The 16015-nt window shown below is 46.5% G+C and overlaps 1 protein-coding gene across 1 annotated transcript in view; it reads right to left on the bottom strand.

The window, feature by feature from the left end:
• The window catches only part of ppargc1b (peroxisome proliferator-activated receptor gamma, coactivator 1 beta), a 42544-nt gene that overhangs the window by 8472 nt on the left and 18057 nt on the right, over positions 1-16015 (bottom strand). The window contains exons 2-4 of the mRNA XM_028959439.1: positions 5173-5355; positions 3669-3869; positions 903-1022 (exon numbers count right to left, since the gene is read on the bottom strand). Coding sequence (XP_028815272.1) covers positions 903-1022; positions 3669-3869; positions 5173-5355 — 504 coding nt within the window. The remainder of the gene's footprint in view (positions 1-902; positions 1023-3668; positions 3870-5172; positions 5356-16015) is intronic.

Here is a 16015-nt window from a genome sequence, read left to right as displayed (position 1 = left end):
AAGACCCGGGTTCGAATCCCACTTACTACCATTGTGTCCCTGAGCAAGACACGTAACCCTAAATTGCTCTAGGGGGACTGTCCCTGTAATACTGATTGTAAGTTGCTCTGGATAAGGGCGTCTGATAAATGCTGTAAATGTAAATGTAATGGTAACCGCCGGTTGGATGGGTGTGAACTGCGATTCTGATTCGTATGGAAACAGCATTTTATTTTATTTTTCTTTATAAAAAGCGGATTACAGATGTGACCTGCAATCTGCACCACTATATGAATTCGTTCGTCGCGAGAAAATGTAAGCTGGGCTCTGCCATCTGTGCAGAAAATACGGCGGCATCCACACTGGCTGCCTTTCAGCGTCCGGAGTGGTTTCAAAAGCCAGCGCTCCCTCAAACACCCGAGTCGGGGTTCAGAAGACATCAGGTCACCAGAGTGATATTATGATGGATAGGATTTCATGCCGGGCTGCGGGAGTGTGAGGGGTGGAATTGCATGCCGCCCTTTGGGCCATTTCAGAAAGAAGCTTTAGAGGGACAGATGGCAGCAGCCTTCTCTTAATTCCACAGATTCCAGAGCCAGTCCGACCTGATGACTTCCACTCTCACCGCGCTCTGCCTCTCTACCGTTTCAGGCCCCTTTTTCTTTGCATTTCCGTCATTTGTGCTGAATTAGCCTAATTACACACGGCCAAGATTATTGAGGCCGCTGGATGGTCAGCTGAGCCGAGAAGGAGCAGATCTCAAAAGGGTCCTCCAGGTCTCAAACTGAGAGCGTCTGAAAAGACGCTTCCTGCTCTGTGTCCCCATCCCCTTTTACCCTTTAGCTGGCTGTTCAGACTCGAAGCAGGACAAACCCCCGGAGTAACGCAGAAAGCCAAAATGAGTGGAGAATAGAGCCTCTTACCTTTACCACTGGCCTCACGGGCTTGACATGCTGGGTTCTGCTACTATGGCGATGCAGGCTGCAGTCTTTGTTCGAGTCGAGGCCCACAGGCACATTGGGGGTGAGCAAGAGCTTTTTCAGCTGTGGGAGGGGACGGCACAGGTCATTAACAGGCAAGTCACTTCCTTCACTAGACAAAACAGCAGCAACACATTCTGAAATATATCTCAAATTACAGAAATAAAACCAATCAAATAATTAATTTTTCTTTTTGCCATAAGGGGGTGGGGATTCTGGGTGCTTTTTTCCCCCTTTTCGGGGCTGTGAGGTCATCCCTTGCATGCAAAATCAACAGTTGGCATAAATCAGCTTATCAGAAGCGAGCCTGTAATCCACGCTGCGTGCGTGCGGGCCGGCCCGTAACGGCAAAGGAATATTGGTTACCACAATGTCATAATGCTCGGCTTGTGACTAAGCAACGACGGGAGGGGGGTGGGGGGGGGTGGGGGGGGGGGGGGGGGTGGGGGGGGGGTGGGGGTGACGACCAGCTGTGTCGTGACTGCCGCAGCAGCTCAGAGCGGAGAGACCGGCTGCGGCGCTGCACCAGCAGTCACGACGCAGCTGCTGAAACGCGCCGACTTGGCCGGCTCGGCCTGTGCCCGCCCGCCAGCAGTCCCGTTCAGTAAAGACGTGTGCAGGGCGGGGGGGGGGACGCTCCGTCTCATCAACGCGGCCCCCTGTTCTGCAGAGTGAACTGCTCCCGTGCGGGAGGCTCGCCTGCCGTTCCGGCCGCGGCCACCGGAAGGAGCCCTGGGCAACCAGATGCCAGTACTGTCTGCCAGGGTGGAGGCGGTAGCGAAACAGAGTAGGCGGGGTGAGCCAACGTCCCCGCAGGCTCCGTTTTCCCCGTTATTATTGACACGTCCCTGAAGGGTGGGGCCGGGCCGTTACGACTCAATTTGTCTCGTCGTCATCAGGCCAAATTAACCCCGCCCCCCTCCTGAATGCAGTTCACTCGTCCGCCCCGCCGCTGTAATTACAGGACCAGCCTGAAACACCGGATGCGCGCCTACGTCAGTAATCACAAACTCTTTAAAACATGCATTCGAGTTGGCAAAAATTACTTAACATGTCTAAGGCACGGCGCTCTTACTTTCGCCTTAGTGCTCGGCGTACCCTCACTTGTAATTTGATTGCGTAACGACACCGACGGGCAATTTTCATCAATTTAAAATAAAGCCCTTCCCCAAGCATCCTGCAATTATGCCCATTTCCAGAATTTGCTCTTTGTTTTATGGATTAGTGTGAGGGTCTGACAGATGCAAGATGCGGTCAGTGGCACCCATGAAGGCTCCACAATGGGGCCTCTGTAACTCTGAACAAAACGTGTTTTCTGGACCTGCCAGGACGAATTCTACGTAAGACTCGGGACCAGTCATCCTGGTTGGACAAGCAGCACAAAGAAATTGCAGCATAAACTGAAGTAATGACAGTTGCGCTCCCTGCTGCATTCGGGTGGTTGTGATTTACAGCATCAGCAGCAACATGCATGATGAAAACACACAAACGCGCACGCAAAATAAAACATTTCAAGGAGACGTCGATAAATGCTCGCTCCAAGGAAAGCAGCGGTCCTGCACAGATGGATGCATGGGAACTAGAGAGAAATGTGGCGGTTTCCTGGAAGCAGGGGAGAGAAGCGAGGGAATGGGGTAGAGCGTGTGTGGAGAACACACACACACACACACTCAGATGTGTGTGAATATTTTAGACTGGCACAGGTGTTTGGGACCTAGGAGGCAGATATAGGATCCAACATTCCTTCCTCACAGAGCATAAGAACAGTTTAAAAGCAGGAGACAGACAGACAGAAGACATTAAGTGGTAAGTCATGTCTGACTATTAAATATGGCTAAAATTGTTCCTAAATGGTTAGAAACATGGTATATTTAAACTAGTTGGTCATAAAAAAAAAAATCACCATCAACAAAAAACATAAAGCCTACCCTTATTATGACATATCAAACGGGTTATGATTGTCCAATCGGAGAGTTAATAGGATGGGAAAAAAGCACAGATGTCTCTGAGAAGTAATGTTTTTAGACACTAGCATTGTAGCCAGCTTGCTAGATTACATCATGCCTACTGTATATTTGAATAGTTTGGGTTAGTCTGCACTCAGTAAGCAAAAATGAACCCAACTGAGATTAATTTGCTCAATTCCCAGTTTAGCACATGGTTCCTCATCAAAAGCCCATGCAAATAGTCAATGAGATTAAATTCCTCTTCCTTTTCAGCTAAAGCAAATATGCTGTATAATGTCAGTGTTACGACTACAGCTGTTCCTCTGCTCCCGGTACGCTTAACTAATTTACTGCTACCTGTTCATTTTTTCACACCATGCATGATCTTCCAGAAAGTTGCTTCTATGGAGTAAAAGACCAACGAGGGTTCATGAGAAATGAGAACCATGAGGCCACTGCTTTGGGCTTTTCTGGCTTTAGATTTCTGAAACACTTTTAGCTATTAAAAAAACAGTCAAACATGACTTTTCCTAATTAAGATATTGGCGGGTGAAAAGAAGAACACAAGGCCCTGGTAACAAGCAGGTGGACAGCGGCACTGTACATGTAGCCTTTTAACACCCTTCTTACAAAAAATGAAGAGACATGAAAGAAAAGCCCAAAATGAGAAAAATTCAGACCTTTGTTGCCTATCATACCCATGCTGTGGGGTAGTCAGAGGCCCATCCAAATCCACCTTAAACAGGAAGGAAGTGGTTCTTACTAGAGACGAGTCTTCAGTCTCTGAGCTGGGTGAGCCAGCCATCGGCTCACCGTCCCGAGGGACGTGTTCTTCCTCTGCCTCCTCCTCCTCGGGCTCCTCGCCCAATGAGGGGAAGTCAGGCAGACCCACCACCTCGTCCTCCACAATCCCGTCCAGACTGTCTGTGAGTGCAGCCAGCAGCGCCGCATTCTCCTCTTCTATCTGCAGGGGGGGGTAAGGAGGACCTGGTGAACACCTTCACCTGAGCCCTGGGGAGAACTGGTTTACTTTCAGAAACCAGATTGTTACAGAAGGTGTGTTTGTTCATTCTTTTAATCTAATATAATAAGGAAGGCCGCTTATAACATGACATAATAAAACCATTAAATCTAATCTCATTGATCTAGTGGATTCATTTCTAAATGAATTCTTATAAACATTTATCAATAACATAAATCTACCTTGAATGTTCAGTGGTTTAAGCCCATAATTATGCTTTAATTAGTAATAAAGTCACAATGTAAAATATGTATGTACTGCTCTTGTTAAAAAGTTTATCTCTTTGTTCCCCTCTTATTTCTGTCAACCCTATTGTCCCCAACGTCGTTTTCAGTGAAAACGCACCTTTGATATTACTTTGCGTTCACCTACATTAATTCAAACCACAAGGGAAGACAAACCTAAAGATCTAATCTCATCCTACTTGAACATCATCAATATACGTTATTGGCTGAGCAACTGCAGACCTATTTCAACCTTACACCACAGACAAACTTCCTTTACGCAGAAGGTACGGTCAGCCAGGCGAATATAAAGATGGCTGACCTCCATTTCTCTATTTTGGCGAGTGCTCCAGTCATGCCCAGGTTCATGCTAATCCATCTACCATCCATCTGCCAGAGTGAGGTTTCGTCTTTACCTCTTTCCTCCCATCTGAAGGTTAATTGAGCAACGCTTTCAAGATCAATGGTTTCCACTAGAATTCAGAAACGAGGCCCTATGGGGATATTCCCTGTTTGATGCCTAAAAATCAATCTGTGCAAAGGATTGTATGAAGAACTGAGTGAATGAGGCAGGCGCATCATTGGCGGGCTGAAATCTTTGCATTTAGTTTGGAACAAAATGTTCAAGGCAAGGCTTTCGTGAGTCGGAGGGGAACATTGATCTGCAAGTTCTATTCCTTACAAATTTTAAATGAACTTTGACATCTTTCCACAGTCGTGTTTGCAGATATTGTGGGATCTGAACTCACGCACAAACTGATAGGATTGATCTCAGCATTGAGTGCTTCATATAAAATCTACATTACAGGACTACATTTGTGTTTATTTTCCACCAGATGACACCGTGAAGACCAAATAATGTAATAAAAATACACACATTCTCAATAACAGAAAATAAATATATAGACATATACACCCAAATCTGATGTTTCCCTTTTACCAGAGTTATGGTTGATCGTACACAAGTGGGTGAAAAGTAAAGTAAAATCTGTAACCAAAATAGGCGGAGCCTCTATTCTCACCTCAAAGAGCTCAGGATCTGTGTTGTAGTGGATTGAGGGAGGGGAGCTGTCTGACTGTTCGTTGCACCAGTGCAGCTCACTGAGGCAGTTGACAGAGTCGAAGTCACTGGCGTCCAGCTGAGAGAGGTCAATGTCGGGGAAGTCAGCATCCAGGCGGTCCGAGCAAACCTCCTCCTCCCCATACTGTACAGAGAGAGGATGGGGGGTGGAAAAAAAAAAAAACAAGGAAGGTCATTGGACTGCTTCAAAAGGTCTTTATCTCCTTCAGACCTTGTAACATAAGATAGGACTTATTCTACATGGTATCCGGGCATAAAAGCTAAGCTAGCCTTAGCTCCATCACTCGAGAAACGGCAACGGCGGGAAGGTATCAGGCTCTCGGAGGCAGACGGTCACCTCCAACCTGTCAGCGGCAGCTCATTACAGCTAATGAACGCTGCTGAAAAGACGCCGAGGCGGAGCCATGAGTCGAAAGCGCATGCACCTTCAATCCTGTCCTCTTCGCATATATATAAAATGTAGATTTCACTGTAAGAATTTTTCTTTATTTTTTCATAATATGTCGGAAATAGCGGTTTCATCTGACATTCACATGAAATATAAGTATAGATATTTTTTAAGAGTTAGAGTTTTGGTAAATACCTCAATTCTCTTTGCATAAATGAAATATAAATACATATTGATTGTATCTATATATCATTTAGATCACATTTAAAATTATATAAAAAAATTTTTTTAAATGTCATTGGCCATGTTATATTACGATGAACACTACAGCATTTATGGTACTCAAAGAAAACGTGACAAAGACTGGAGCCTTTTGGAAATGTCCCGAATAACCCTGTGAGAAGGGAAGTGGGGTGTGGTCTCCTGGGTCAGGGACAAGTCGGAAGGCCCACGAGACAGCAGGCCAGCGACGTCGACGTATCCAGCAGCGACGCGCCGGGGGAGGCGAGGCGAGGAAGAACAACGTGCAGCATGAATATTCTGCCGGGATCCACCTATGCATCTTTGACGAGGTGCTCTGCGCGTGTAACTGGCTACTCCCTTCTCCATTTCCCGCGCGCCGCGTTGAGCGACTGCCATTATATTCCGGTCATCAAGCCGCCAGGGTCAACCGCCTGCGACGGCGGCGTATTGATACACAGGCTCTCGCGGCTGCCTACTGTTAACAATCAATTTGGACAAAAGGCAAAGCTGTTTGGAAACAATAGGGGACAAATGCAACTTGCATGGGATGAAAAGGCGCATTTCATTATGAGGAACTAGCGATAACAGCCTTAAATAAGGTCTCAAGATAAAAAGAAAAAGTTTAATGAGGTCAGATACAGTTTTGCATTATGCTTTACACTTTATTCCACGTTATCGCACGCATTTCTGAAATCTGTAAACACACAGTATCTCAGGCGGCCTTGACATCACATTTAATCTGTTGCAGGCACTGATAGGCACGAACCGCAATAACCTTCAAACGTTGTGGCTGCACTAGAATTATTGCAAGAACACAGAGTGAATGCTTCGTGACAGGGAGAGAATACAGATGAGAAACGGGTGGGAAGATATAACAGGAGGTACGGAGAGAAGGACCGAGATCGACCTCGACGGAGCAAATCAGTGCAGTTCGCACTCCACTCGCATCCATAGCTGCTCACGTGCCTCGTGCGCACATCCCAACGCTACACAACAACCATTACGCGCCCCCTCCCCTGCCCTGGCAGAGGAGCCCAGGCTAATCAATCTCACCACACATCTCAACACCCGCACGTTCCCAACCAAGTTCATCTCAACCTCCATCCATCCCTTGCTCTGGAGCTCCCGGAACAATCAATCAATAAAAAGCACACGCAAAAGCACACACCTCTGCAGCACACACTGCGGCCTCCATGACCTCCAGATACGCTCCTGCAGTGCTGGCTGCTGCTAAAACACACAGGCGGGGGGTGAGGTTTAGACACCAGAGAGACAGGCCCCCTTGGCTACATCCTATCACTGACACCATAAGTGGCCCTTGGGCAAAAGCCTGTGCTGCGGACCCCTTCAGTCAGGCCTCGAGGTTGTTTTCCTTTTATGGTTGTTCTTGTATTTGAGCCACCCCATTAGCATTCAAACACTCTCTTTGGTTCTTAGAGACTTTCTTTTTTTTTTTTTTTTTTTTATAGACGTTCCACAGCCCGTTAAAAGTAGTGATTTTCCAACTCGAGGGAGACGGGGGATCATTTCCAATTAAAAACGTGTCACGGGACAGACTGCGCATTTAACCATATGCACTACTACACAACTACAAAACCAGTCCTGCTCTCTGTATTTTTTATATATAGTGCTAATGTTTGCCAGTACATTACAGTAATGGGTAGTAAGGACTATAATGAATATATGTATGTACACATACACACAGGCAGATTAATCAAATGCACAATGGCTGAATTAAAATAGTAGGTAAGACTATGACCCAGAAGACCCAGGTTCAAATCCCACGTAGCACCATTGTGTTCCAGAGCAAGACACTTAACCCTAAATTGCTCCAGGGGGACGGGCCCTGGAACTAACGATTGTAAGTTGCTCTGGATAAGGGCGTCTGATAAATGCCCTAAAAGTAAAGAATGTTTGAATATTAAAGATGTGAAACTATTAAAACGCCTTCTCTCATCTTCTGAGTTATCCTCTCTGATAATGCTTACGACTAAATATGTGCTGATATAAGCTTTGTGGGGTGTTACGAGCAAAGCAGGAGAGGAGAACAGGAAAAAGGTCACTCAGGGGTCACAATTTAGCATCTTTCTGGAGATTAAAACAGAAGAAAATTAAAATTTGGCGCTTTGCACTGGAGAGTGTGATGGATGTCCGTGTGCAACAAAGCCACCGTCCATGGATGTAATCATACCAGACCAGAGATGACTGTATAAAGCTCCAGGCTAGAAGGTGCTGTGGAAAGAATAATGAGCGTGGCCAGAAAGGTTAAACAAGTGGAGCGTTCATACAGTAATATTAATACTAAATATTAATACCCCCCTCCTTCAATTCATATTCAATAGCTTTAGAATCTGAACCCTGAACCTCAGGGATATGAAAGTTTTGGGAATAATGTTTTTGGTGGAATGGATGAAGGGCGATATAAGCGCAAGCGCTCCCATTCATCTCGTTCTCTGGCGGGCTAGTTACCCGGCGCTCGGGTTTCACTCAGAGCGGCCTGTTATCTAAGGTATGTTATATATAGCGCTGATCTTTGGTCCCATGACTTACGCGCACAAGCTGTTTGTGACCAGCCAAGCTTTAAATGTGGCCCATGCCAAAAGCAGATGGAACCTGTCCTCCCTTGCTGGCCCTTTTCACAACACCCCCTCTTCCTTCTTCCACTTGTTCGCCAAGCACAGACAGAAACAGGCCGTGTCCGAGTACGCTCGAAAAAGCTTCCAGTGCACTGAATCTGTCACACACATTCTGCACCTACGAAAGTGTTAATGTAAGAATCATCGATACAAAATATTGTGACCGGCTAATCAAAGCTGGGATGAGACGCATAATGGCAATTTGGTCCCCAAGCTGTGGCAACCCAGAACCGTCGCGGTGACGCATACGGCCATGTGGCCTTCTTTCTTATCCTCATTCTAATATTAGTTTATAATGTGATGAGGCGTCCTGTCAGACGCTCCGACCAGCTGACCTTCCGACCACATGACTGCTATTAAGAGAAGGATGTTAGACTAGTGCCAGTCAAAGCCGCGGCGAACTGTGCGCCACTGTTGAATGGAAGCCCTTCTAATGTGCAGCACTAATCATTACCTGCTTAACTCATACGCCGGATCATTACATTTGCTCTTTGCGTTGCTTCCAAATGAGCTCTAGTGTAAAGCTTTAGCAGGAAGTCTAAATTAACTGCAGACGGGTGGAAGTAGGCCAGTTAGCCCGGGATCTGGGGCAGTCGAGTACGCAAAGTAGGAGGATTGTGGCTGCTGTAGTCACAGCGGTTCAGTGGCAGCATGCTGCAAAGCCACCGATCAATATTCCCGACGTACTAACACCCTGGACGACGAGACTTCGCCACCCTGACGCTACTGCAAGGGCGCCATCGTTTGCGGTGGGTTTAGCAGCCACATAAACACTAAGGGTGCAATGGTACTGAATAGAATATTAAACCGAATATAGAATTATTAGAGGGTCTCTCTGGCTCGTCCCTCATGGGGTACGGAATTTTGCAATTCACTTGGAAATTGGTCCAGAAGTGTCCAGTGATTTGGACATGAACTTTCGCCCACTGGCACTAACAGTTTAAAAGCAGCCTAGTGCTCGTGCCAACAGGCGAAGGCTCCTCCCCGCGTGACTCCACCTTCGCACGCTGGATCTGAACTGGAAGTCCAACTCGCACACAGACAAAGAAAAAAAAAAACAGACGTACCGAGGCACAAGAGATAAACACAAGAAAATTACCCCCGCATTGTCGTCTTTACGCACAAAATGTACAAACCGGGGCCGAAAAACCGAGTTACGAACTGTACCGTCGGACGCCTAATAAATGCTTGGTGGGGTGCTTGAGTTACCTAGTCTGAAATCACCACACTGGGCGCCGTGCTGGGCTGTCATCCCGTGTTGGGACGTGCTGAGGGATTGGAGAGATTACGCACAGATTAGAAATAGGTCTGGCGCGGAGGACCGCATTCCTCCTTTGACCTCTGTTTAGCCCCCGCCGCCCCCCCTCCACATATACCAGCAGGCATGGCTTAACGTACCGCATCGACTGGTGTCGTAATCCACTGCCCCTCCTGTCACCAGTCTCCAATCTGACAAAGGGTCATAATACAAATCAATTAAACAAAACTCTGTATTCGCTGAAAATCGATTAAACGCGCGCCCAGAGTCAACTGGAGTCAAAGCGAATGCCGGAACCAAACCTTTGGCTTGGCCATGAGTGTTATTCTTGTGCAGGTTATGTCCCTACGAGGGGCCTTGTCAGTGACCCTTTTCCAGTGACCCTACATGATTACGGGTTGAAAATGGAGGATCGTAGTTGGGGCAGTGAGCTGTAGGAATGTCCCTGCAATACATACTTAAACTGCCACCGGCCACAAACTCCGTTATTAATTCAGCCGAATTGTCGTCAGATTAGAAGGCAAAGAAAGTCGTCGCCGTGGACGACGAGACACCCATCAAGTGCGATCCAAGGACGAGGGTATGGGTTCAGGATGGGGAAAAAGAAGACATTAAGATCCCAAATGGCCTGCCGGCTTTGCTCCTCAGTCCTTCCCGTTCTCCTCTGCCAGGTAGTCCTGTAATGGGATCTGATTGGAAAGCGGATTCTGTGTTTAAAAAAAAAAAAAAAAAAAAAAAGGGGTCTTTTATACTCTGCCAGTTTTGGTCTACGAGAAGCTTTCATTAGAATGGAAGTGGAAAAAGGGTGGCGGCTTAAAAGGGGCTGGGGACAAACTGCCGGTGAACTTGAAGAGTCTGAGAGGTTTAATGTGTCTAGACTACGTCGGGATTAGCTGACAATCGAGGTAACGTTTCCAGATCCCAGAGACCATTTCCCCATTTGTTCTGGGAAGCTACAATACAATAGATCACTAGTGCTAGTGACTTTGGACATTACATTAATTACATTCTTAGGTCACAAGAGGTAGTCAATATTTGTTAATGGTTACCTGATCAACACCAGCTTCTATCTTCGAACTGTTTCTCATGCATGAGAGAAAAATCACTGCTTTGCGCAAATTATTATTAACAAGACATCGCTTGATAATCCATACAGGGGAAGACGTGTAAGACCATAACAAGATTCCGCGCGTAGTTTAGGAGAGGTCAAAGATCAGACAGGGTAACCAGCAGCTCTTCATCTCCACAGTGAAGAAATCCTTTTGTGCTGCTGCCCATTGAAGGCAATTAAAGTCATAAATAAATAACTAAATAGAAATGACACAGTGATCAGGGGGTAACAGGCTGCCTATATAATGCACCACAATCCTCAAATATATGCATATATGACATTAATTTTTTAATTAGGATTCTCAGGGTAAAAAAAATGTATCAAAGTAATTTTACCACATATGATTGAAGAGCACACAGCTCGAGCAAATGGCTCGGAAGCAATCAATTAAACAGTGTACTGATCACAAATTGATTTACTGATATGTGGCGAAAAGGTTCTTTGACAACATAGTCAATTCAACACCTTCAGACCATAATGATAGCGCAGCTTTTCCACTGCTGCCGAGGCACATGGCCACCAGGGCGAAGCCGGAACAGAGCGACGCGGACAGGGAAGGGAGGGAAATGGAGGCTAGACAGCAGTTAAAAATCCCGAATCATTACTGAGAGTGAGTGTCACTTCGACAGTGTCATACCTGACACTGGAAATCCTGTCGCAAATGCTACACATCAGATAAAGCGAGTGAGGCAGAGAGAGAGAGGGAGAGAGAGAGGGAGAGAGAGAGAGAGAGAGAGAGCGCACGCAAACGTATTGAGACGTCTACCTACGCGGTGTCATTTAATTTTACGCCGGCTAGCTCCACCGCCCACACCCGCTCATTGTCAATAAACATTGCAAGATTAATTCTCAAGGCATGGAGTCATTTTCTTGGACAGCAGGATCTATTACAGCAGTGGGGGGTGCAATTCCAGTCCATCAGGAGACTTCATTTTCCCCCGGAGACCCTGAGCGGTCACCAGAGACGGACTCAGGAAACAGCTGAGGTCACAAGGAAAAATGAGACCAAAGGATTACCAATATTTTTTGTGCCTTTCTCACAATCGATTAGGTTACAAGCTGGGCTTCGGCATGTACCTGCAGAGCGTCCCCGAGGGAGCTGGTTCTGACTTAACCAGTAAATGCCCCGTTCGAAAATCGCAATCGCCTTCAATTACTACAATGTAATAGTGGTCTGCGGCGGCAGTCTCTGTCCAAACGCTGAAGGCTCGGAGCAGTGGCCACACTGGCCACACCTTCAGACCTGGCCGTCCCTAATGGAAACATTATCTGCTGTTAACCAGACAGGCTTTTTCAAGGTCAAAACCAATTTCACTGAATATGCAGACATGCAACCTGATCCCTGCTGCGTTTGTTTCCCTCTGTGTGCGCATTATATATATTATATATAAAACCCATATAATTATACACACACACACACACACACACACAAAAGACACAAGAGATGAGGGATCAGCAGGAGATCCGAATAGCAGTCAGCACTTCTACGCTTCCCAGACCAGATCCATTGCACTGGAACCATCGGCTCCCATTTCACTTGCTTGTGCGAGTTTGCCCGCTGCAGTCACCGACCCATTACATGCCACATGCTCTTCCGTGTTATTCCATATCAGCGGCCAGGTCACCGTAACCCGTCTCCATGCAGCGCTTGCAGTCGTGACTGCTCCAAACAGCAGCCACAATGGACAATGCAGACTGTCTCCAGGCAGAAGAAATGAATCGGGAGGGCAGGTGGGGTTTCATATGTGACCTGAGAGAATAATACAGTAAAAATTACCGTATTAAAACCAAGACAAGCCCTGGGTGGATGACCAAAAAAAAAAAAAGGGGAAAAATAAAGGGGTCTGTGGCAGAGTGGCAGTCTTATTAGAATGCATCAGCGCAGACGAGGCTGTGCCAGGTAGCGGGGTACAATATTACCTTACAGCCGAGGATTCGGCCGGATCCTGCAGCACGACAGACTGTTGCGAGGCAGGAGGGGGGAGCGGGAGAAAAGCGGAGAAAATGGGATGAAGCCCGGGGAGCACGCAGTCAGGGGACGAGTATAAAAGACAAGAACAGGCCACCTCTCATCTCGGCCGAGGGCAACGGGGACCTTTCTTTCACCACCGCATTCGCATGAGGGAGTCGTCTCACGCCCAAGCACCGGTCCAACCAGACAGGGACGGTGCGTAATTAAATAAAAACGCTTCTCTTGCTGTTAGGGATATTAAGTACCGTCTTTTGCAGGGAGGTGGGGGTGGGGATCCACCTGAATGCGCTGGTGTCCTTGGACTGTGCGGTTACCACGGTGCTCCGGTTAAAATAAAAAGTGTCCCCGGTTCACATTAATCACAGCCCAGCAGGAGAGAGAGAGAGAAGCCTAACCACCGAGACACTGAAGAGATGGACGAGGACGAGCAAAAGCAGAGACGAAGAGAAATGTGGACATTAATGGACATGAACAGCGGTGTGCAATCGACAGATGGACATGGGGAAATACGGGGGGTTCAGGGAGGAATTATTTCATAAATAAATAAATAAATAAATAAATAAATAGTAATAGTCAATTACCAAGCAGGAGTTGACTCTGGGTAAATACTACAGAAACGAGACTTGAGGGGCCAATAGGATTATGGCTCCCTAGCATCCATCTGTCATCTTGGTCAAAGGGCAACGGTCAGATGCATTGAGCATTTTCTTTTTTTAAGCACCACTAGAGGCCACCAGATCTACCACTGATCACTTCCACTGCACCAAAGAGGTGACATGCGCAGAAGAACTAGAGATCAATTAAAACCAAATTAAAACTAGACCCAACCAGTAAGAGCATCCCTAGATGCTGCCATGGTCTCACGTCATGGGCTGAACTACGGCGAAGGTGCTCTGCTTCTTCACAGGACTATTAAAGCCAAGCACGGGTCTGTGAGACTAAATATGGAAGAAGCCTCCACTGCAGCGGGCGCGTTCCTGGTGTTTCCAGCCGTCCCTCAGGAGACCATTCCAAAGCCACTGCATGGGAAGGAGAGGGGGGAAGGAGTGAAAAGCCAAGGAGAAAAAGACTTGGAAGAGAAAGAGATAAACTTCAGTGGATGAGTTATGCAGCCACAAAGCATTGTGGGTATGAAATGAGGACTAGCGAAGAAGCCTGGGAGGTCTGGCACCCATATCACGGGTCACGAGGACAGCCATGGCCAGTGTCGTCAGTCTTTAGCTTGGGTTTCTCATCCCCCTGAATTTCGTTTGACTGCAGCCAAGAAACCGAGGAGGGGGTGTAAAAATATTCCCTTTTCTATTTCGGGGGCTGACCCGTCAGAAAGGGAGGAGGGGGGTTTGTTTTGAAATCCAAGATTTGACTGAAGTGCCGCGCTGACCTTTGCATGGGATAGCCAAAGGTTGAAAGGACACCGAGTGCAGACCCAGCTGTTCCAATCGTACACACACACACACACACACACACACTTACTCCAATCCACCACAACATTAAAACAACCTGCCTAATTGTGGGTACGTCCCTCTTTTCCCACCATAAGATCCATATTTAAACTAGTTTTCAAATCTTGTTGCTTCTTCTACTGACACTCCATGCCCAAATTAGCAAAATCAACTCCTCCAGCCCCACCCACCCGTAGTAAACCATTTAGAACAATAACATTAAAATGAATGATGTTACACTGCTCCCTAACTGAGACGTTGTATGACGAAAATGAGACGCTGTATGATGCAAGAACCGGGAGCTGGTACCAATCAATATGTGGACGTCCCCTGAAACATGAAATGCTGCTGGGCTTAATCCATTAAAAGCAATTCAGGACATTGTTGCAGATGATGTATCATTAGTTTTTTGGGAGTTTCAGCAGTAACTTTTGAAGTGGAAGCGCAGTGACTATCATCGTGAAACACTGCAGCGCAGCACAGCACAGTGTGAATGAAATGTGCCCTCTGCTTTTAGCAATCACCCGTGGTGAGCCGTTTATCTCTTAACTATTTATTGTTGGACAATGATGGAGCACTTGTTATTAAAATAAGTACAGTTTACCTAAATCTAACAAGAGTAGATTTACACGGCTCATTCTGCACTTCCATTGGTGCACAGACACACACACACAGACAAAATGAAAGACACACAAATGGTGTCAGAATATCTTTGTTTCTCCCCACCCTTTCTCACCCTAGTTATAAGTATAATAAGTATAAGTGAAGTGATTGTCACATGTGATACACAGCAGCACAGCACACGGTGCACACAGTGAAATTTGTCCTCTGCATTTAACCCATCACCCTGAGTGAGCAGTGGGCAGCCATGACAAGCGCCCGGGGAGCAGTGTGTGGGGACGGTGCTTTGCTCAGCGACACCTCAGTGGCACCTTGGCGGCTCGGGATTCGAACCAGCAACCTTCTGATTACAGGGCCGCTCCCTTAACCACTAGGCCACCACTGCCCAGTTGTGTAGCAAGATAGTCTACAGAACCCCACAGAAACTTACACAAACTTGTAAGTATAGATGTTGAAAAAGTTATTCTTCATAAACACAGAAAAAAATCTGCCATAACTTACAAAAGATCACCAATTTTCCTAGTCCACTAGACTGGTTCAATTGGGGTGGGGGGTGGACAGCATGGCTTCACTGCCTTCTGTTCTGCGTAAATTAAGCCAAAATACCATGCTGTCAAATTCTGAGCAGGAATCCATACAGAGGAGACAAGTTAGTGTCAGTTCGTCCTACTAATTTATTAACCCTTCCTCACTTTCCGAAGACCACTGCATAACAGGATGTTCAGTGAAGAGCATTATTTGTCTGTGTAATGAACATGTAGTATAGATTGAATATATGGGGGTGGAAGGTAAAAAAATTGTACAGCCAGCCAGTAGAGGCGCTAGACCTATTAGACATTTTTAAAAATAGCAGTATTAGAAGGTATAATATGAAGCAGAATGACCAAAATTAGGTATCAATTATCCAATTATCATAACCTGAAATAAGCAAAATTGAAAAAAGCAAGAAATCGTTCATGTTAGCCAAAAAAAAAAAGTTGTGATCGAAGTGATCGAAGAGACAGCCTCTTTCAAATAACCTCCATCTAATCTTTTCCTTCAACCTCAGTGCCACGCCTTGTGCCAACGAACCCTTGACTTCACAACGATTCATCTGACTCAGCAGAGCTTCAT

Source organism: Denticeps clupeoides, chromosome 18 (genome assembly GCF_900700375.1).
Source record: "Denticeps clupeoides chromosome 18, fDenClu1.1, whole genome shotgun sequence".
Taxonomy (NCBI): Eukaryota; Metazoa; Chordata; class Actinopteri; order Clupeiformes; family Denticipitidae; genus Denticeps; species Denticeps clupeoides.
Note: the sequence above shows the minus strand (reverse complement) of the source record. Positions and strands in the feature narration are given on the sequence as shown.